Source organism: Schistocerca serialis, chromosome 9 (assembly GCF_023864345.2).
Source record: "Schistocerca serialis cubense isolate TAMUIC-IGC-003099 chromosome 9, iqSchSeri2.2, whole genome shotgun sequence".
In the NCBI taxonomy this organism is placed as follows: Eukaryota; Metazoa; Arthropoda; class Insecta; order Orthoptera; family Acrididae; genus Schistocerca; species Schistocerca serialis.
In genome coordinates, this window is record NC_064646.1 from 144544087 (window position 1) to 144568577 (window position 24491).

Sequence of the window (24491 nt, forward strand, 5' to 3'; positions counted from 1 at the left end):
ACATGACAACGTGCTGCCGTGTAAAGAGGCAGATACTGACTTCTTCATCTGGGCCTGAAATATATGCACAAAAGATTCCAACTCTAAGCCAGAAGCCAGGTGAAATGAGGAATTAGTCAGATGCTGGATACCACTGCAAATGCAAAAGTCTTCAAATGTCTGTGACACTAATTGCTGACTGTTATCGGGCACAAGAGTCCTGAGTGATCCCTCAATAGCAGAAATGACTGACAAAGCACATACCGTGGTGGTCAGTGACATGGAGGAGAGCTTGGCTACATACGGGAAATTTGACAAGGCATCAAACACTAACAACCATATGCTGCCCAAAATCGGACCCTCAGAATCGACATGCACTCTATCCCAAGCGTGCTCTGGGACCAACCAAGAGGAAAACTAGTGTGATGGTGTACCTGGTTTGGTGCACACGTTCTCTCTCTCTCTCTCTCTCTCTCTCTCTCTCTCTCTCTCTCTCTCTCTCACACACACACACACACACACACACACTACTGTTATTTTTCCCTACTGGCAACATAATAACCAACAACTGAGGAGCATTTTTCAAACATAAATTTTCGGGGAATCATTTTTTAGATACCATACCAAAATACTAATTAAGTAAAATAAATAATGTAACATTTACTCTGCTTTTGTAGTCATGATTCTGAGTGAGCATTCGACTTTCCTAAAATTTTCATTGTTTATACCACAGTAGAGGGACAAAGTTCCCAAGTTTCTTCTGGAGTTGACAAATGAAAAGATGGGAGTCCAAGTTTTGTTATTACATACATTTTTTTTGTTTCTTTTTTATCTTTAATGTTAATTACAAATAAATAATTTAACTGGATTGATAAAACATCTACTCACCAAGCAACAGCAGAACACACACATAAAAGAAGGTTGTAACTAGGCAAGCTCTCGGAGCCATTGGTTCCTCCTTCAGGTAGAGTTTGAAGAGGGGTGATGGAGAAGGACTGAAGAGGTCTAGGAAAAGGTATGGATTTCAGGAAAGCCACTCAGAACCTTGCATCATGGGAGACATACCGGACATCCTGTCTGGTAAGTCTTCCCTGACCCGCAGTTTTGAGAGACTTTCCTGAAATTTACACTTTTCCTAGACCTCTCCAGTCCGTTTCCTTCATCATTCTTCCTTCACCTTCAACCCTTCTACCTGGCTCAAAAAGCTTGCACAATTATAACCTCCTTTTATGTGTGTGTTCTGTGGCTGCTTGGTGAGTAGATGTTTTTATCCAGCCAATTAAATTATTTTGTCAAAAATAGATTGTTTTCATTGTTATAATTAAAAAGACAGCTACTTTGCTACTCATTTTGGATAGAAACAATATATTGTACTACAATACAACACTTTAGTGTCATATTTTTCCATAATGCTTGATAAGCAAAAGAGCAAAATAGTAACAAACACTACTGATACACAAACAACACAAAATACTGGCTACAACAATACTACATTGGTAATCTATTGATCACTTTCAACAATGTCCTTACAAAACTCTTCTGGTATGTTAAAATGTCTCATTTACTACATCCTTTTTCTTTTCCTTGCAGACATGTTTTTCTTTAGCAAGGTGGCTGCTTTCCTCAATTTCTGGCTGCATTTTCTGGATTTCCACACCTCATCATCTACAGAGCTTCCATTGTAAGTGTCCGACACTGACAACATACCTTCTTCTTAGACTTTTCATAAGCCATCATTCACTGAGCAATTATTTTAAGTGACACCTTAGATTTAGTGTTTTTAATGCACTGGGCTTCCCAATCTTCATTTAGTATTCTGACAATGCCATGTTGTTCCAGCACTGTATATCCAGCTGGTTTAACACAAACTTCCTTTTTTGGCAGTCTTTTTCCACTCTATCAAACAGTGTGTCACAAACGATCTAACTGCGACCATTAACAGGGAAATAATGTACCCTCATTAAATTTCCTGGTCTCTTCTATAAAGGTCATTAGTATGCACATCATTACTGTAATTTTATTTTGACTGCAGTCAGAAAGCCAATTAATTTTATTTGGAACATTTTCTGGCTAGAACACCTCAAGGTTTCTGAGAAAAGCCAATACAGCAAAGGCTACTTGGTTGCATCTGTTCAATCCTTCTGTATCAAGTCAAAAAAACAATCCTTTCCTCTGCCTCCGCTCATGAATGAAACATAATGCACAAATTATATAGCCAAACCCGTCTTGAATAGTATAATTTACCTAAACAGAACTTCTGTTATATATCAAATCAAACCTTAACCATATTCGGATTTTCCTCCTTCCTCGTGGCATAGGACTTGTTTGCAGGAGGTGTGTGCAACATGTGATTTGCTACTAATTGATTCTTTTTCCCCAGATATTGTACCCTAAATCCAATAGACCAATCTTGCATGCTGAGCATGTATCTGTATGGGGAGTTTTAAATGAAAAATTAAAGCAATGATAGAAAATGTGTTTGTACATCGATTAAGAGCAAGTAAAAAGGCCTGAGAATTACTTTTTTCTTTTAATGAAAGGTTTCCACATTTTGCTTGTATTCCACTTGGATGCTAAATTTCATCTTTTTCTTGAATAGTGACACAGTCTACACCTACATGTTTTAATATCATCCTCTATAGCTTGTGTAACTTCCTTATCTTTGGTTGTACTGTAGTCGTCCCATAAGCTTTCAGCCAGTAACTACCCTGCTACACTCAATTTATTGGCCAAATTTGAGAATCTGTCTTTGGAGAAGCCTGATGGTACTTGAAATTTTGTAGTACATACAGGCAGCCTGCGGCCATCTTTTTTCCTCATGTTGTACTTTATTGAAACGGTATTCTTTCTTTTTGTTTCATTCTTCATGATGTGATTACCTCATATTTTATTAATAATTTATCCTGAACAGCTTTGTTTACACTATTTACATGATGATGAAAAGTTGTGAGATCATCATAAATGAAATCAGCTGCTCTGTTTTCTTGTTTTCCTAGGCTTTTGGATTCACTGGTATGTTTGGTTCTATTGCTGGTTTTGGCAGCTAGTGCTTGTCTTCAGTTCACATTTTCTTTTTTCTTTATTTTTCAGAAAACACCCTGAATGATTTTTGCTAAAACTGGTGTTTTTAGCTCCTCTAACAGCAGCAAATATTGGATTTTGACCCAACCGCTTCAACAGGTCGTGCACGGCAACAACTTGATTTGCAGCTACACGAATCTGAATTTTGAAAAACTGAGCAATTTAATTGACTTCGGCAAAAAGCTCCTCAATTCTTCTTTATGTCATCTCTGATAAACAGGCAGAAAGATAAGCAATATTTGTACTACAAACAAGATGTCACTTACCCAGCATTAGGGAGTTCCCAGAGCCAGCCCACGCTCTACGTGTTTGTAAAATTTTGGAGCCTGCTGAATGTTCATCTGTTAATAAAAGCTCCTGAACAGATAGGGCAGCCACCATACAGACTGCATATGGTAACAGATCATGCTGGTGACCAAGAGCTAACATCTTGCCAAAACGTGGAGCTAATGGCAGCACAGCCACAGCACGACCAAGTTCTGTTACTTTTGATGACCATTCACTATCTTCTTTGTCAGTTTTCGCATCCACTGTTTCAAGTATCCCCAGCAGCTTCAGGCGTCTCTCTGCTGCTCGCAGTTGCAATCCATCTGGTGCTGAAGGGAACGGAAAATTCACAACCTGTGGAGATAGGATTGTAATGTTCTTTCATGCTCTACTTTCTGTAAACATGTATGTTTAATCTGTCCAGTACCCGATAATACTTGATTAAATGGAAAGGTGACTGTTTCTATCAGTCAATGATTGGCAGAGCTTTAGTGATTTAAAAAGGTCAGAAATTGATAGGAGAAGGTGATGATAGCATGGATTAGTTACTTACTAGAAAAGTCAATAGATAGTGGTGGAGCTTGTTAGGAGGCATATTAAATGTTTGGTACCTTTGTCACTGGCCACAGTCATTCAGTTCATAGCAATTAAAACTAAAGTTACAAATATCAATCATGGAGATGGAATATATAAAAACAAAGATGATGTAACTTACCAAACAAGAAAGCGCTGGTTGATAGACACAATAAAAAACACACAAACACACACACAAATTTCAAGCTTTCGCAACCCAAGATTGCTTCATCAGGAAAGAGGGAAGGAGAGGGAAAGACGAAAGGATGTGGGTTTTAAGGGAGAGGGTAAGGAGTCATTTCATTTCCAGGAGCGGAAAGACTTACCTTAGGGGGAAAAAAGGACAGGTATACACTCGCGCACACACACACATATCCATCCACCATCTGCACACATACAGACACAGGCAGACGTGTTTCCCTCATATATATATGACATACATATAAGACACCAACCACTTTCTCGAACGTCTAGAATCCTTACCCAATCTGTTACCCCCGGAAACCATCCTTGTAACCATTGATGCCACTTCCTTATACACAAATATCTCGCACGTCCAGGGCCTTGCTGCGATGGAGCACTTCCTTTCACGCCGATCACCTATCACCCTACCTAAAACCTCTTTCCTCATTACCTTAGCCAGCTTCATCCTAACTCACAACTTCTCCACTTTCGAAGGCCAGACATACCAACAATTAAAGAGAACAGCCATGGGTACCAGGATGGCCACCTCGAGCGCCAACCTATTTATGGGTCGCTTAGAGGAAGTCTTCTTGGTTACCCAGGCCTGCCAACCCAAAGTTTGGTACAGATTTATTGATGACATCTTCATGATCTGGACTCACAGTGAAGAAGAACTCCAGAATTTCCTCTCCAACCTCAACTCCTTTGGTTCCATCAGATTCACATGGTCCTACTCCAAATCCCATGCCACTTTCCTTGACGTTGACCTCCACCTGTCCAATGGCCAGCTTCACACATCCGTCCACATCAAACCCACCAAGCAACAGTACCTCCATCATGAGAGCTGCCACCCATTCCATATCAAACGGTCCCTTCCCTACAGCGTAGGTCTTCGTGGCAAACAAATCTGCTCCAGTCCAGAATCCCTGAACCATTACACCAATAACCAGAAAACAGCTTTCACATCCTACAACTACCCTACCGACCTGGTACAGAAGCAAATTACCAGAGCCACTTCCTCATCCCCTCAAACCCAGAACCTCCCACAGAAGAACCCCAAAAGTGCCCCACTTGTGACAGGATACTTTCCGGGACTGGATCAGACTCTGAATGTGGCTCTCCAGCAGGGATACAACTTCCTCAAATCCTGCCCTGAAATGAGATCCATCCTTCATGAAATCCTCCCCACTCCACCAAGAGTGTCTTTCCGCCGTCCACCTACCCACTGAACCTCTTGGTTCATCCCTATGAAATCCCCAAACCCCCTTCCCTACCCTCTGGCTCCTACCCTTGTAACCGCCCCCAGTGTAAAACCTATCCCATGCACCCTCCCACCGCCACATACTCCAGTCCTGTAACCCGGAAGACGTACATGATCAAAGGCAGAGCCACGTGTGAAAGCACCCACGTGATTTACCAACTGACCTGCCTACACTGTGGAGCTTTCTATGTGGGAATGACCAGCAACAAACTGTCCATTTGCATGAATGGACACAGGCAGACAGTGTTTGTTGGTAATGAGGATCACCCTGTGGCTAAACATGCCTTGGTGCACGGCCAGCACATCTTGGCACAGTGTTACACCGTCCGGGTTATCTGGATACTTCCCACTAACACCAACCTGTCAGAACTCCGGAGATGGGAACTTGCCCTTCAGTAGATCCTCTCTTCCCGTTACCCACCAGGCCTCAACCTCTGTTAATTTCAAGTTGCTGCCGCTCATACCTCACCTGTCATTCAACATCATCTTTGCCTCTGTACTTCCGCCTTGACTGACATCTCTGGCCAAACTCTTTGCCTTTACATATGTCTGCTTGTGTCTGTATATGTGCGGGTGTGTGTGTGTGTGTGTGTGTGTGTGTGTGTGTGTGTGTGTGTGTGTGTGTGTGCGCGCGCGAGCGCGTATACCTGTCCTTTTTTCCCCCTAAGGGGAGTCTTTCTGCTCTCGGGATTGGAATGACTCCTTACTCTCTCCCTTAAAACCCACATCCTTTCGTCTTTCCCTCTCCTTCCCTTTTCCTGATGAAGCAACCGTGGGTTGCGAAAGCTTGAATTTTGTGTGTATGTTTGTGTTTGTTTGTGTGTCTATCGACCTGCCAGCGCTTTTGTTTGGTGAGTCACATCATCTTTGTTTTTATATTCTAAAGATCTTAATGAATGTTGATTTGGTCAAGCGGAGCACACAGTTACTGAGAGGGCAGGTAGCAATAAGGTTGAATATTATCTAGTAACAGGTTGAATATTATCTAGTAACATACACCAGACATGTTTAACAGATTGTTGTTATTATTTGCAGAAAACAAATGGCACAAAAAAACTTAGCAGAAGAAACCTAACAGACGTTTGTCCTGGAAAGAGCAAGCAACCACCAATATTTGAGAAACACTTCAGTCATCATCCATAATCACCATCTAGCATCTATCAGACCTTAGTTTCTGTTGTTAATTAATAAAACAAAATTATCAATCAATAATTTCTTAGTGGTCAACAGCCTTGCTGCGTTGGAAACCACCAACTTTAAGCAACACATAGGGTGAATTCACAATTGTGAATAATGACTACCATCGGCTGTAGAATGGAATGACAACATTGAAAATTTGTGTTGGATCAGGACTCGAACCCGGATTTTCCACTTATTGTGCGTGATCGCCTTACTATTTGGCTTTCTGTGCAAGGCTCATGACCAGACCCAAACTTCCATATGTCGTCAACCATACGTCTACGATCTGTACTTGCACATCCATTATGTGCATTCCTGTACAGATCAGATGTTGTGCTTGAAAGTTGCATGCCCAGTATCGGTAGACAAATATGATATTGCAGTGTGCAATATCACAAATATTACACACAATTTTAAGCAATGCCGGGCCTTGTTAGTACTTGGATGGATGACCGCCTAGGTATGCTGGGTACTGATGGCTCAGTAACATACAAATTGTTGAAGTGGTATCCAACTGAAAGACTTGCACAAGGCCACTGTACCATAAGGAATGTTTACTGTCTCTGAGTGGATGGTAGCTACATTCCAAATTCTTGGATCAGAGCATATGTAATATGCAGGAGAGGTCTGTTTGGATATTTCAATAACTCTCTTACCTTGTCAATACCCATAGCTTTCATCTGCAATACAAGGTCGTCTACAGGTTTGCGTTGAATTTCTGGCACAGAAAAATTCTCAAACTGGTCATTGAAAACTGCTGAAGAATACAGCCTGAAATATTTCAAGAACGAAACACAACAGTGTTAGTGAAACTTTAAGGTGCTCATAACAAATACTTATTAAAATATGACGAGTAAGACGACCATTACTGCCAAAGCCTAATATGAATTCAGAAATATTAATTACATTGGCATAAAATACAACAGCACTGGTAGGTCTTAACATGTGCTATGAACTGTAATTTGAAAGCCCAGTCAAGAGTTCTGACCTCGTTGTACAGTAAAGTGTTCTAATATGGTACTGAAAACTATAAACTCGAGTTTGTGGCTCAAATAAAAGACACTTGGACATTTGCATATTTGAGAAAATACCAAACAATCAGTTCTTATAATGAAACACTGTGAATACTCAGCAAGTGATGACACTGTATGTGGGGGCGATTTAAAAAAGCAAATATTACAATTTGTAGAGAGGAAGAATTATGTATAAGAATTGAAACAAGACTGGATTTAAAAAAGTGCATGACCACTAGATAACACAATAGTTTCCTTTTTAGTCATTATCTATTGTTCACATAGCTAAACCAGATATTCTCTATAAAACTAATGGTAGCCTTGCACTGTGCTGAAGAAGGCAGTCTGGCATCAAATAAAGAAGCAGGTTACAGAAGAAATACATAATCTTAGCAGGATAGATATTTGCTTTAGTAACAATGAAATAGTAGAACCAGCTGAATGTTATGCCACTTTTTCCAAACAATAAAACTAGGAGGTTTCTGACAGAACTGAGCACAAAATTTTTGCAACACAGTGAGATCAAATTATCTGCCTGGCATTTAGGATAACAAAAAAGCATTAAGTCACAACCAAAGTACTGTTCTATTTAACAGTACTCTTGGGCAGTAGAAGTTGTTATAGATGAGAGTTGACCTTGAAAACATCAGATTGATGGAAATATTGCAAAAAGCTGCACAGCCAAGCCTGAAGAATGGTGCTCTGGATCAGTCTAGGTGAAAACAGAAAGTCAATGCTTTCAGAACCAAGAGTATTGTTCTGTAAAAACTGGAGAGGGCAGAGGAGTTGCAAAAGCATCAGCGAGTTACGGGACATAGTCAATTAGTAAGAGTACAGGGCCCTCTAATTCCTAAATTTGCATCACTCCTCTGAACGTTCTACATCTGTCCAAAGTTAATTAATTTTTAACGATTTTACCCATTCTTTTCCCTTAAAAATTCTTAGCAAACGATTATAATAGCTTTTAAATTAATCAAATTTCCTGCGGTTTTAGTCACATCAACTGATTAAATATTAAATATCCTTGAGCTTTTGAACAGGTGCTCCTCTGACATTGTCAAGCAGTAACTGACAACGAACATCAAACACTTGTCCGAAACCTTATGGGTATTCAACCATCTGACACTCACTGTTTGAAACTCAATAGCTTTTTATTAGTTCATATTTTTAAGAATAATGTACATTCTGCAATTAACGTACCGGTAACAATGTCCTGGTCCCATACGACCTGCACGACCAGCCCTCTGATTGGCAGCAGCTTTGCTGGCCCAGACAACAGCAAATGCAGAAACACCTGTCACTTTATCATACAGTCGAGTTTTGGTACGACCACTGTCTACCACATACTTGATGTTTGGTATTGTCAAAGACGTTTCTGCCACATTGGTTGCCACAACACACAGACGGCATCCCTCTGGAGGAGTTTCAAATACCTAACAACAATATAACAGTTTTTAAAAGAAAAAAGAAAGAAAGAAATGAAATCTGAAAAAAAAAGAACAATGTAAAGGTGGACAGAAAGGTGTGACTCACTATTAATAATTAAATGTGTGACTGCAGGTAGCAGTGCTTAAAACATTGGATTTTTCTATAGAAAGAGAAAATAAGATATCACTCGTACATCATAACATAGCTCAACAGAAAGCTTTTTCAGAGACCGGAGAAAAGGAAAACACACATAGAGGAACGGCTCTACCATATTCTTTGCACATACTCACTTCCTCCTGTTCTTATTATAGGTTTCTCTTGATCTGATTACTGTATGTAAGCAACCTGTCCTCTCTTATCTGATTAATGAATCCTCTTTTCTTTCTTCAAAAGATGGATCAGCAGCCCCAAAGAATAATCAGTTTTCTTTTGCATATTTCTTCCTGCCTTGCCACACTATCATTCCTTCTTGTGAATAAAATCTTTTTATGTCTCACCATTCATTTTAAATATTTCATATTTTCATATAACAATGCTGTTGTAGGTAACTTACTATATTCAGTATTGACAATATTTTTTCTTTTCGACCGTATTGACAATATTTTTTCTTTTCAGACCAGTTATTGATGTAATAGAATTTATTAAGTTTTGAATGCAATGAAATGAATTTATTATCTACATATCAATGAGCAAGTGTCAAAAAGTTTGTTGATTTCTTTAGATAAAAGACACGTAGAAAAGAAAGAAAACTAACTGAGCTTTAAGAGAAAATCCCCCCCCCCCCCCCTCTCTCTCTCTCTCTCTCTCTCTCTCTCTCTCTCTCTCTCTCTCTCTGTGTGTGTGTGTGTGTGTGTGTGTGTGTGTGTGTGTGTGTGTGTGTGTGTGTGTGTGTGTGTGAGAGAGAGAGAGAGAGAGAGAGAGAGAGAGAGAGAGAGAGAGAGTGTGTGTGTCACTAAAAAGGAATTTTGACTGAAAGGTCAGCTCGTCATCGCCCTTTTCCACAAGCTAATCAACTGCTCAACATCATTTGTATCCAATGATACATTATTATTCACAACTGTCATGATCACAGTGGATGTATGTACAACAATATACAGTATAACCTCACTTTTATGTTCCCAGAATTAACGTTTTCCCGCCATTTATGACATTTTTTATCGGTCCCGTCAAATTTCCTATGCCCACAATGTTAATTTGCACCCGATTTTGCATCAATATATTTATGATTTTCCCAGTTTAAACAGTACGAAAAAATGTTTGTGGAGAAAAATGGCGCTGCCATGATGTTGGCTGTCCAGTAGTGTTAACAAATATTACACAGTTAAGTTTCTTGACACCAGGGCACTCTACTCAGCAGATTTGAACTGGCAAACATGTAAAAGTTGGAACAATTCATGCCGTATCTCCCACCACTGCCAAGTCTACTTGGCGTGGTGGCTGATGGGAGTAACTAGGTTCGTTCTAATGAAGATATCATGACCAATCACAACTACAGGGCTATTACAAATGATTGAAGCGATTTCATAAATTCACTGTAGCTCCATTCATTGACATATGGTCACGACACACTACAGATACATAGAAAAACTCAAAGTTTTGTTTGGCTGAAGCCACACTTCAGGTTTCTGCCGCCAGAGCGCTCGAGAGCGCAGTGAGACAAAATGGTGACAGGAGCCGAGAAAGCGTATATCGTGCTTGAAATGCACTCACATCAGTCAGTCATGGCAGTGCAACGACACTTCACTTCAGGACGAAGTTCAACTAGATCCACCAACTGCTAACTCCATTCGGCGATGGTATGCGTAGTTTAAAGCTTCTGGATGCCTCTGTAAGGGGAAATCAACGGGTCGGCCTGCAGTGAGCGAAGAAATGGTTGAACGCGTGCGGGCAAGTTTCACGCGTAGCCCGCGGAAGTCGACGAATAAAGCAAGCAGGGAGCTAAACGTACCACAGCCGACGGTTTGGAAAATCTTACGGAAAAGGCTAAAGCAGAAGCCTTACCGTTTACAATTGCTACAAGCCCTGACACCTGATGACAAAGTCAAACGCTTTGAATTTTCGGCGCGGTTGCAACAGCTCATGGAAGAGGATGTGTTCAGTGCGAAACTTGTTTTCAGTGATGAAGCAACATTTCTTCTTAATGGTGAAATGAACAGACACAATGTGCGAATCTGGGCGGTAGAGAATCCTCAAGCATTCGTGCAGCAAATTCGCAATTCACCAAAAGTTAACGTGTTTTGTGCAATCTCACGGTTTAAAGTTTACGGCCCCTTTTTCTTCTGCGAAAAAAATGTTACAGGACATGCGTCATGCTGGAAAATTGGCTCATGCCACAACTGGAGACCGACAGCGCCGACTTCATCTTTCAACAGGATGGTGCTCCACCGCACTTCCATCATGATGTTCGGCATTTCTTAAACAGGAGATTGGAAAACCGATGGATCGGTCGTGGTGGAGATCATGATCAGCAATTCATGTCATGGCCTCCACACTCTCCCGACTTAACCCCATGCGATCTCTTTCTGTGGGGTTATGTGAAAGATTCAGTGTTTAAACCTCCTCTACCAAGAAACATGCCAGAACTGCGAACTTGCATCAACGATGCTTTCGAACTCATTGATGGGTACATGCTGCGCCGAGTGTGGGAATAACTTGATTATCGGCTTGATGTCTGCCGAATCACTAAAGGGGCACATATCGAACATTTGTGAATGCCTAAAAAAACTTTTTGAGTTTTTGTATGTGTGTGCAGAGCATTGTGAAAATATCTCAAACAATAAAGTTATTGTAGAGCTGTGAAATCGCTTCAATCATTTGTAATAACCATGTATTTCCAAACTGCCTCTACAGCCCAAATGCAATTTTTGAGAGTGTTGTGATCTTCATGACACCTCTGTTCAACCATATTTAGCATGTTTCGGTTTAAGGTCCCTTGGAGCCCTAGCTGACACCGTCATTCACTTTGTGTTGCTCAAACGTTTTTAGTTTAAACACAGTTACCAATTTTACTCACGCTGAGCAAAATGTGTTTTGAGAATTTATTCTTGTTGTCAAGTGCATTATTTATGTATGTATTTTTTGTGATGTTACACAAACAAACAATGTGAGTGCTAGTTTGTGTGTGAGTGGTTTTTGCATAACTGATGTGGCACAGTACCTGATAACCTCAAAAAGACAGCTACAGTGCAAGATACGCAGAATAACACATATTCAAACACCATACAAAATACTTATGTATGTATTTGCGTTTGACAATGAGAAAAAATTCTTGAAACACGTCATGCTAAGCACGAAAAAATACGTAACTAGTGCAGTATTTCATTATGTAAATAATGAATGACAGTTGCAGGCTTTCAAAAACATCACTTATGACAGAAGAAACTGAGTCAAACGTTCCTACTTCCCCTTACAGTTATCACTTCCACTTGCATCAGCAGTTTTTATTAGATAATAAACCTTCATTAGATAATAAAGAAGTCCCTGACAAGTCTTTTGAATCCTGTTATGTGCATATATCATACATAAAGTGCAAGGAGGGTACCCTATACATAACTTTGACAGCTTAAAGTGTTATTTCCAACTTTTACATTTTCCAACATTTTACATTTTCCCACATTTTACACCAGATTTTGAAGTCCCTTGAAAAGTGTAAAAGGGGTTTCACTGTACCTGTTCAACTTTTATGAGTCTTGATCAGAACTGGAAGTACAGAAAAGACAAAATGTAAAATTTGTATTCAGTGCGTCATAAACTATCCCCTTATAGTTACTTATATTATATTTTAATTGTCTGTCAGCTGGTTACATTATTTTCATTCAACATTTTCCTATCTTCATCATATACAATAGGGAGATAATAGTTTTGAAATACTGTTCACTTACTGTAAATTGAGTTCAGAAATGCTAGTGACAAAAAGTATTTTTTCGATCATCAATAGGGTCAAAGATATAATGTGAATGTGTCTGCTTATAGGTAATCCACAGAAACAAATTACCTGTATCACAGGTATATACGCAGGTCACTTCAAAAGTTCTGCATACTGTAAAACAGAACTGAAGAAAATAATTTATTTTACAAGATACCTTTACAGACCTTCAATACATTCTTCATTCTTGCTTATGATAGCTTCCCACCGCTTTTGACAAATTCTGTATTTCAGACATGGCACCTTCATTGTTGAGCTCTCAGATTATTCGGGGAAGTATTTACTGCCCATATGTGTTGGGCATTTCTCTCACTGGTAGGGCAATATGTGGTCTTGTATTATCACGCAAAGTGAGGGCACTAGCTGCAAGCATGTCATGCCTTCTTTGATGCATTTTTGGGTGCAAAGCATTTTGCAGAAACAGCTTGCAATATGCGCCTGTTAGACATCTCCTGGGGCATATCTGCAGCTATGATTCAAGATGGAATGTAACAATACTGTGAAATGGAAAGTTGTTACTCACCATACAGTGGAAATGTGGAGTAGCAGATAGGTACAACAAAACATAGCTTTTGGCCAGTAAGGTGTTTGTCAAGGCAGCACGGCCTCAGGTGCCATAGAACACAGTCATGTATGTGAGAGTTGCGTTTGCATGAGTGTGTATGTGTGTGTTTGTCATCTAATTTTGATGAAGACATTACTAGCCGAAAGCTATATCCGTGACAGTCTTTTTGTTGTGCCTATCTGTGACCGAGCATCTCCACTATGTATAGCAATCCTTTTCATAAACTGTTCTCTCTCTGTTCGGTAACATAGAAGCAATTCTTCTGTAACTCTTTTACAGCCTGTTTTCTGCCCTTCACTCAGATCGTGCAGAACCCATCCCGCACCAACCTTTCTCATCTTTAACTTATCTGTTATGATTCTATAAACTGATGTGACAGACATTTTGGCTTCATATACAATTTCCTCATACATTTTTTATTAATCCTCTCTCAAAATGTCATTAACAATAACCTGAGAGATGTAGTCAGTTGCAGTTGATGGTCTTCCCCTTCTTGGGTTGTCCTCAGTGCTTATACAACATTCACAGAAAGAAGCATACCACCATGATACTCTGCTACAATCCACTACACTATTCCCACACATCTCTCTCAAAGTGCTGTAAATTTCTGTTGGATTCCTTCCATATAGGGATTTGATTTTGGTGTAGGAATACTGGTCACTATGTGTAATCTGACATGACTTGGATTCACTTTCCATTTTAAAACTGAATTATTCATGACATGGCCAAGGGAATCGGCAAACTCACATATGACTACCATATCTTTAGTCTTGTTCACAACTGCCATGTATTACAACTTGATCACACCACCATAATGCCAGTGTGCAGGACTTTTGAAATGACCCACATATTTACAAATGACCTTCAACACAAAGCAAAAGACACTATATGGAGAATGATTAACTCGATTCATTCTGCTACTAATGTTTCATTAAAAATGTCTCCCCCTATGTATTTAGAAGAGTTTAAGAAATAATCCACATATTTAGATTAAATAACTCTTTTGAAAGTTTGTGATAAGCATGGTATAGTGAAAACAGTCTGTAATCATGAAGAGAAAAATTTGTACCAGATTCTCTTTTCAACACATTTTCGTTCAATTCCTTACAATGTAAACTTTGGGCTTTTGTTACGTAATTAATAATACTAACCTTAGACTGTTCACGAGTAGAGAGTAATGAGTATAGTGGGAGTACCCACAATGGCTGGCCGCCCAGCACCTGCCTGAATTCCCCTTCCTTTTCCCATTCAGTTTCCAAGTCATCTTCATCTTCAATATCACCTTCATCTTCTGCCAGGAGATCTCCTTCTGTATCATCCACAGGAACTGCTGAGTAGCTGCTAAGATCTATTTCAGGTAAGGGAACAGTTTGTGACTTGCTTGAGCGATTTTTACGGACACTAGAAATTGCACGCTTCATATCTAACTCTAACTCTTCGTCTTCCTCATCTGCCTTAGAAATTCTGGTTTTCTTTTCTTCCTTGGTGCCATTAACAAGTGCAGACTTCTTGTTCTTATGGTAGGGAAATGTTTTCCTCAGTTTTTGCACCAGTGTCTTCACTTCCTTCTGACCTAAAAGACAGAAACAAGAAAAGTTCTGAAATATGCAGCACAGCAAAATAAATGACCGATAGATCATGATTTTAACAACTGTTGCAACATGTGTGATTCTTTATCAAAAATCATGTTGTTTTCAAATTTTGTACTAGTAAAGTAAATATATGTAGTTATTACACAAGACAATTGCATTTCTATTAAAAAATTGCAGCACAATATATTTAATTGTTAAATGCAGATGACTTACATACAGGCATAAATGAATCATTTGATGATGAGTATAAAAATAAGTTCATGTTCCATCAACCAACTTGATACATTTATGCCCTACTGAACGCAAAAAACAAAAATATTGTTGAGTGATATGCTTTGGGATTGGGCAGAGGATGAACAGTAAAAATAATTGAAACAAGTGTTCACTGATCATACAATGTAGGCTTTCATGATGAGTATTAACTTCACTTAAAACTTCTGTCAGAGGTGAAGCAGTGACTTACAATCACAACACGAGGGAATATCGAATGTATAGGCAGTAAAGAGGGTACCACAGTCCAACACATGGAGCTGACTTCAAGACTATTTTTGGTAGTGTTAACATTCTTAACTGGAAGTAATTATTCGGAGGAGATACCTCATGCTATTTGTCTTATGGAGAGAATCAGTGTCAATCAGGGACAATGGCCACCAAATGGGAATGTTTTTCTTCCATTAAGATTACAGACTGCATTGGAAAAGTGTTTGGCAAGTGTGGAGTTGAAACTATTTTCAGACTCACTAGGAAGATAAAAGAATATTTAAGACTGGCACAAGGTATACAGCATCCTTTGCATACACCAGATGTATATAAAATTTCTTGTTTTTGTGGACTACTACATACTGGTAACATAAAAAAGTGTTAACACCTGTTCAGTTGAACATAAGAGGAATTACTGTCAGGGACACACGGAGAAATCAGTCACTGCAGAACATTTGTACCAAGAGGGTAATCATGAAATACAATTCAGTGAGACGAGTGTCATATCAAAAATAATGCACTATCCTGGACACATGTATTGAGAGACTGCTGAAATTTATAAACACCACAATAAATTTAAAAGAAAATAGGAAGGTGTCAAAATAGATAAAATATGGATGTCAACTTTGCACTGATAGAATGACAATTGATTACTTACAATCAAGAATGTTGGTACTAACAGAGAGTCTTGTAGCCATTGTCATGTGATGGACTGTTGTGAATATTAGAGGAAAGTTTTACATGACAACCAGGCCTGTCAACCCGGAAGTCTGAAGTGAAGGAGAAAATTCACTGTTTTCAGAGCTGCTAGGCTTATGGTCAAGACTCCTGATGGCATTTGTGTTAAATTAATTTTAGTGTGGATGTGTAAAACACTATTTAAAATTTGTACTTATGGCTAAAAAACCTGTAAATAAAATTACTTTTACTGTCTAACAAAAGACTTAGATGGATAAATTACTGGACAGTGCTTGATCATCAGCTAGCTTTTATTAAATATTACACTAAAGGAATGTATGTTACTCAAAAATTAGTTTTCAGAATCTAAAACCATTACAGCTAATTGTTTTACATAACTATATATATGAATTATACATTATTAATCATTATTATTTTATGGAATAAATAAAAATATGGGATGTTTAATGATCTGAGCCAAGTCAGAAGCTTACTGAGCTAATTATCGAGAGATTGACATTTACATGTAACCAGAAGGATGACATGACTTTGTGCTATTCAGATACACTACATAAGGCTAGTTGTGAAGGTCATACTACGAGCAAAAAAACTTTAGAATGTATACGCAATTAAACTACGCATTTTTAGAATGCTACTTTGCCAATGCAGGTAATTTGACTTAAAAGTTAGCCATTAATTGTTTATTCTCCAAAATAAAATTTGTACATTGGAGTGAATTTTCACTTTACAGTCAAGTGTATACTGCTCTGGGCTGGGCCACAAATGGCAACTGCTTTCTTCTTCTTCTTTTTTCCTCAAAACTGCAGTCAGTTAGTAAATCTCTTCAACTTTTGCAACTCCACAGAAGCTCTGTTACATACCTCATTCAACCAACACTCCAGTGAGAAAGGGTGATGCAGGAAGTGTTGGCCACAACCTAGGTGTTTTTCCAAAACAAATCTTACACTCTTTTCAAAAATTCACTGTGATTAATTAAAAATACTTATTCAAGTCCCTTGTTCTCTTCTCCCACTTTGTATGAGATGACCTAATGCAACCAGCCGACAATTGGAAATCTTACCCGCATCAATATTTGTTCAACTAATTTCCTAAACAATTTCTGAAACTCTGGAGTACTCACTGAATGATAATAGAAATCAAATAATTGTTCAATATGCAGCACCTTTTAATGTTGGTTGTAACAAATAAAAATTACAGATTACCCCATTATGCAAATGTCATTTATTAAATTTTTGCTCTCTGTCTCAAGAACTTTTTATTACAGAATTTGAAATAGGTAATGAAACAAATAAGATGCTCTTACTAAATGAGTATATGATGAAATGTCCATCACTTTTTTTCTAGCACCTGATATAGTATGATGTCAAAGTGGAATACTAAATAACAATTCCCATTATGCTGCTGCTTTATTACCTTTTAATTATTGCAGTGTATTTATAGTACAATACTGAGTTACTGTATTTTGAAATATTCCTGACTTTAGTAGATAGTGTTGCCCCAAATGGATATAATTTTTGTTTGCTCACTTGGTCACATTTATTCTATAAAAAAATGTCAGGAATGAGGGAGAAAGGTGATGGACAGTTTTATCTGTAATAACAACACTTAATAACCAACCTGTCACAAAAACTAATATTCCACCTTCTGGAAGTTGTGTGTGGATCTTACATGCCTTCTTGTAAGCTTCTCTCACATAATCAGGCCATGTTCGTTTATTAAAATGGACAGTTACAGGAAACTGGCGGGAATCTACCTGAGAAAAGAAAGACCGAAACATCAGTCATAAAATATACAGCACTGATAATGTTTGCGTGGCACGTACTGTGCTCTGACAATTCTATGCAGTTAAAAAAGTTTTGGAATAATGACAATATTATGATAACGGATAGACTGCCACTCACCATCCTGTGGAGATGATGATGAGTCACAGACAGACCAACTAAAAGACAGCTAAACAAGTACGCTTTCAGTCAAAGGTTTTCTTCTGAATTAAACAACATACACACAAATTCACGAAAAACACAACTCTCTCTCATGCGCGCACACACACACACACACACACACACACACACACACACACACACACACCATTGTCTCTGGTTGCTGAGGCTGACTGCGAGCAACAGTGCATCATGGGAGACGCAATTTGGGTGGTGTGGATAGTGAGGAGAAGGCTGGGGCAGGAAGAGGAAGGGATAGCAGGGTAGGGGTGCGGGATAGTAAAGTGCTGCATGTGGGAGCATATAGGGATGTGTGAGAGCATATAGGGATGAGGTGAGGAGAAGGTAGGGCAGCTAGGTGAAATCTGGAGGCTAGACGGAGGGGAAGGGAGCAGAAAAGAAGAGAAGAGAAGTAAAAAGCTGTGGGTATGTTGGTGGAATAGAAGGCTTGTAGTGTTGAATTGGGAACAGGGAAAAGGATAGGTGGGTGAAGGGAAGTGACTAATAAAAGTTGAGGCTAGGAGGGTTAGGAGAAAGTAGGATTAATTGCTGATAGAGTTCTCGGCTGCACAATTCAGAAAAGCTGATGTTGGTAGGAAGGATCAAGATGGCACAGGCTGTGAATCAGTCATTGAAATGAAGAAATTCACAAGAGCCGCTTATGAAGTACATAATGTGGCAACACTGCAGAGACTAATTACTAGAAGTAATACCATAAATACTGAATTGCAAAAGGAAACGTGTATTTTACATTCACAGTACTGTTGAACTTGACTGTCACTAATGATTACTCTGTTTCTAGTTAATCTGATACGGAAGTTTCCAATACAGGCAGACTATTTTGTTTTTCTTTACATCTGGATTAGGTTTGCCTTTGCATTTTTCCCCTTTTTCCCCTGGGTATTGCATCTTACATACCTTCTTGTAGAAGAGGGTACTTCAGTGCTGTATTCAGGTTATATCTCACTGCCAAACTACAGTGCTTATCATTAATTTGAAAGCAGACACAAACACAGTAACAGGTATTGCATTGTAAATGGATTTGAAGTTAAATGTATTTGTGCAAGACTCGTTCGTTTGTGTCTATTGCTGGGTTAACTTCACCTAACAGTTTCCTCAGGGCTGTGGCAAAAGAAGCCACAAAGCTCCGAGACTATTTTACTATGATCCTTTATTTGCTTATAATGTGTGAATATTCTTGGTAATTTTCAGTTTATGAATTTGCTCGGTAATTTTCAGCTTATGAGTTTCCTATTCCTAGTAACAGACAGGATCTTCTCCCACACTGAATAATTAGCTCAACAATTCATGGATCGGAAAGGAAACATATGTAGTGTCTGAGACTTAAAGCCCAGTGGTACACATAGGTGTACATAGGATACATCTTTGTATGAAAAAATAGTGTGCACAAACTTCGAAGGGAAGAGGGATAAATGCGTACACTCACCCATGGCTGTCCCCCCTCCCCTCCCCCTCCAACAAATTTAATGGAAAGATATAAAATAATGCAACACATAAATGAGCTAATCATTGTGCAACACACTAAAACCTCAAGGCTAAAAGCTTGGACTGGAGTTGATGCACTACATAAAATTTCAAAAATTTTATAACACTCGTCTTACCATCAGCTAAAATAGAAGGCAGGTTCTCACTTAAATGGCCTTCTACCCTCTCATCAAAATGTTAAACTGTGACATATAGTGGTTCACACACCACAGCATTGCAGACTGGAGGGTCCTCCTGTTGGTGTATGAAGTTCAACAGTGTCCTACTCTGAGGTAGATTAGAGTTGCTTCATCTCATCACAGTTACCGGTAGGAGGTACACTATGGCCTGATAGTTGGTTTCACCATCTGATGCTTACTGTTCCTCCACTGTCTGGCACTCCTGCCCTCTCATGTTGCATGTCTCTCCGGCTATTAATATATATATATGATATGGTTATAATAGAGGGAAACATTCCACGTAGGAAAAATATATCCAAAAACAAAGATGATGTGGCTTACCAAATGAAAGTGCTGGCAGGTCGACAGACACACAAACAAACACAAACATATACACAAAATTCAAGCTTTCGCAACAAACTGTTGCCTCATCAGGAAGAGGGAAGGAGAGGGAAAGATGAAAGAATGTGGGTTTTAAGGGAGAGGGTAAGGAGTCATTCCAATCCCGGGAGCGGAAAGACTTACCTTAGGGGGAAAAAAGGACGGGCATACACTCGCACACACACACACATATCCATCCACACATATACAGACACAAGCAGACATATTTAAATATGTCTGCTTGTGTCTGTATATGTGTGGATGGATGTGTGTGTGTGTGTGTGTGTGTGTGTGTGTGTGTGTGTGTGTGTGTGTGCGCGCGAGTGTATACCGGTCCTTGAGGAAAGAGGTTTTAGGTAGGGTGGCAGGTGATCGGCGTGAAAGCCAGCTTCATCCTGACCCACAACTTCTTCACTTTTGAAGGCCAGACATACCAACAATTAAAGGGAACAGCCATGGGTACCAGGATGACCCCTTCGTACGCCAACCTATTCATGGGTCGCTTAGAGGAAGCCTTCTTGGTTACCCAGGCCTGCCAACCCAAAGTTTGGTACAGATTTATTGATGACATCTTAATGATCTGGACTCACAGTGAAGAAGAACTCCAGAATTTCCTCTCCAACCTCAACTCCTTTGGTTCCATCAGATTCACCTGGTCCTACTCCAAATCCCATGCCACTTTCCTTGATGTTGACCTCCACCTGTCCAATGGCCAGCTTCACACGTCCGTCCACATCAAACCCACCAACAAGCAACAGTACCTCCATTACGACAGCTGCCACCCATTCCACATCAAACGGTCCCTTCCCTACAGCCTAGGTCTTCGTGGCAAACGAATCTGCTCCAGTCATGAATCCCTTAAGCATTACACCAACAACCTGACAACAGCTTTCGCATCCCGCAACTACCCTCCCGACCTGGTACAGAAGCAAATAACCAGAGCCACTTCCTCATCCTCTCAAACCCAGAACCTCCCACAGAAGAACCACAGAAGTGCCCCACTTGTGACAGGATACTTTCCGGGACTGGATCAGATTCTGAATGTGGCTCTCCAGCAGGGATACGACTTCCTCAAATCCTGCCCTGAAATGAGATCCATCCTTCATGAAATCCTCCCCACTCCACCAAGAGTGTCTTTCCGCTGTCCACCTAACCTTCGTAACCTCTTAGTTCATCCCTATGAAATCCCCAAACCACCTTCCCTACCCTCTGGCTCTTACCCTTGTAACCGCCCCCAGTGTAAAACCTGTCCCATGCACCCTCCCACCACCACCTACTCCAGTCCTGTAACCCGGAAGGTGTACACGATCAAAGGCAGAGCCACGTGTGAAAGCACCCACGTGATCTACCAACTGACCTGCCTACACTGTGGAGCTTTCTATGTGGGAATGACCAGCAACAAACAGTCCATTCGCATGAATGGACACAGGCAGACAGTGTTTGTTGGTAATGAGGATCACCCTGTGGCTAAACATGCCTTGGTGCACGGCCAGCACATCTTGGCACAGTGTTACACCGTCCGGGTTATCTGGATACTTCCCACTAACACCAACCTGTCAGAACTCCGGAGATGGGAACTTGCTTTTCAATATATCCTCTCCTCCCGTTATCCACCAAGCCTCAATCTCCGCTAATTTCAAGTTGCCGCCACTCATACCTCACCTGTCATTCAACATCTTTGCCTCTGCACTTCTGCCTCGACTGACATCTCTGCCCAAACTCTTTGTCTTTTAAATATGTCTGCTTGTGTCTGTATGTGTGGATGGATATGTGCGTGAGTGCGAGTGTATACCTGTCCTTTTTTCCCCCTAAGGTAAGTCTTTCCGCTCCCGGGATTGGAATGACTCCTTACCCTCTCCCTTAAAACCCACTTCCTTTCGTCTTCCCCTCTCCTTCACTCTTTCCTGATGAGGCAACAGTTTGTTGTGAAAGCTTGAATTTTTTGTGTATGTTTGTGTTTGTTTGTGTGTCTATCGACCTGCCAGCGCTTTCGTTCGGTAAGTCACCTCATCTTTGTTTTTATATATCAACTTTGTCTTTACACACACTTTGTGGTGTCCTGCACTGAGAACATGCTCTGCTATTGCAGTTTTATGTAGATGACCCACAGTTGTATGATGATGGTGTTTATCTCAATGGTCTTGCACAGTATGACAAATTTTGCCAATGTAAGCTACTTGCGTGGTGCCAAAGCGCACAGGGATCTGTGGAAGTTAGGAGTCAGACCAATCAGCCAAGGAGGCCTACAGTGAAAACAACGGCCATTCCTTGTGGGCTGCCATATATATATATAATGGAAGGAAACATTCCACGTGGGAAAAATTATATATAAAAACAAAGATGAGGTGACTTACCGAACAAAAGCACTGGCAGGTCGATAGACACACAAACAAACACAAACATACACACAAAATTCAAGCTTTCGCAACAAACTGTTGCCTCATCAGGAAAGAGGGAAGGAGAGGGAAAGACGAAAGGATGTGGGTTTTAAGGGAGAGGGTAAGGAGTCATTCCAATCCCGGGAGCGGAAAGACTTACCTTAGGGGGAAAAAAGGACAGGTATACACTCGCACACACGCACATATCCATCCACACATACAGACACCACATACTGTATGTGTGGATGGATATGTGCGTGTGTGCGAGTGTATACCTGTCCTTTTTTCCCCCTAAGGTAAGTCTTTCCGGTCCCGGGATTGGAATGACTCCTTACCCTCTCCCTTAAAACCCACATCCTTTCGTCTTTCCCTCTCCTTCCCTCTTTCCTGATGAGGCAACAGTTTGTTGCGAAAGCTTGAATTTTGTGTGTATGTTTGTGTTTGTTTGTGGGTCTATCGACCTGCCAGCGCTTTTGTTCGGTAAGTCACCTTATATATATATATATATATATATATATATATATATATATATATATATATTGGCTGATTGGTCTGACTCCTAACTTCCACAGATCCCCGTGCGCTTTGGCACCACGCAAGTAGCTTACATTGGCAAAATTTGTCATACTGTGCAAGACCATTGAGATAAACACCATCATCATACAACTGTGGGTCATCTACATAAAACTGCAACAGCAGAGCATGTTCTAAGTGCAGTACACCACAAAGTGTGTGTAAAGACAAAGTTGATATTCTCAGTTTTGTCTTTCCAGGACTATGTGATAAAGGAGGTCATACATATTAGCATGGTCGATAATTAAATACCAACTCAAGTATCTAATTAAGCATAGCTTTGAATTCTTCGCTTGCCCCAATATAGCAAAAATTAAGCATTTTTGATAACAGTTAACTGCAACATAATGGAGAACTGAACTAGCATCAATTTCGGTTTGGCTCTCAGCCACAGCAACACTTGGTGGCAGCACTAGTTTACCTTGCACATGGACATCAGGCCACAGCTCAGTTCCCAGTAATGGGCTCGAAACATGGAGATGCTACCATCACTTGTCTGGCAGCAATTCGATCACTCATGTGTGACATTCAAATGAGGTGTTGCTACTTACCAACAGTAACAAACAGCCACCACCTCACAATGTCAAGTAGCTGGCTCAAGGAAATCTTGGATATACAGAAAAAGCTCTGTTGGCAGACCCAGGAGCAGTATACTGGAGAAGATACATCCTTTCCCCGAGTCTGAAGAGGGATATGTAGGCTCTGTGCTGTATGACTCATTTCTTTGCTGGGTATATTTGCTGCAATGCTTGCAGAACACTAAGGGAATCAAAACAAATGAGAAGCTGTTGGCTCAGTTATGCCTCAACTGTTCTGTTGTCTTAAGGGCAGTGTGCAGCTCTACAATGTATACAATATACTTATTGAGAAGGCAAATCATAATGACAAGGGTGGGGAAAACAACAGCCAAGGGATTCTTGCTTTGAAGTGGTTGTTTATACTATATTACATCAAAATGCTTACATAATTTTTTTTTAGGAGAAGTACTAAATTAGAGTTTAATTTTGTGTGCATTCTTTCTTAAAGTTTGTCAAATCTAAAATAATTATGGGCTTATGAAGAAGCCTTGTTGGAGAGCTGCTCCTATCTTGGCACAAAACATCGAAATGAGCTACATTCTTCTTTGATGACAGTTCTTTGTGCATTTGCAAAAGACATTCTTGCTTGTTATACATAAGTAGGCAAGCAATGCTATAGTGCACAGACGCCCGCTGCAGATATTGTTTTATGCACATGATGCATTTTGAGCGGCTGCTGTCTGAAGTTCGGTGGCAACTCACAGACCTGAGCATGGCGACTTGGGCTAAGGCTTTCTTCACAACACATTCTT

The 24491-nt window shown here is 40.0% G+C and overlaps 1 protein-coding gene across 1 annotated transcript in view; it reads right to left on the reverse strand.

Annotated features, from left to right (window-relative positions):
• The window catches only part of LOC126419274 (probable ATP-dependent RNA helicase kurz), a 130614-nt gene that overhangs the window by 53243 nt on the left and 52880 nt on the right, over positions 1 to 24491 (reverse strand). Inside the window, exons 7-11 of the mRNA XM_050086441.1 lie at positions 17843 to 17978; positions 14606 to 15027; positions 8737 to 8969; positions 7180 to 7294; positions 3327 to 3681 (exon numbers count right to left, since the gene is read on the reverse strand). Of these exons, the coding sequence (XP_049942398.1) occupies positions 3327 to 3681; positions 7180 to 7294; positions 8737 to 8969; positions 14606 to 15027; positions 17843 to 17978 (1261 nt within the window). The remainder of the gene's footprint in view (positions 1 to 3326; positions 3682 to 7179; positions 7295 to 8736; positions 8970 to 14605; positions 15028 to 17842; positions 17979 to 24491) is intronic.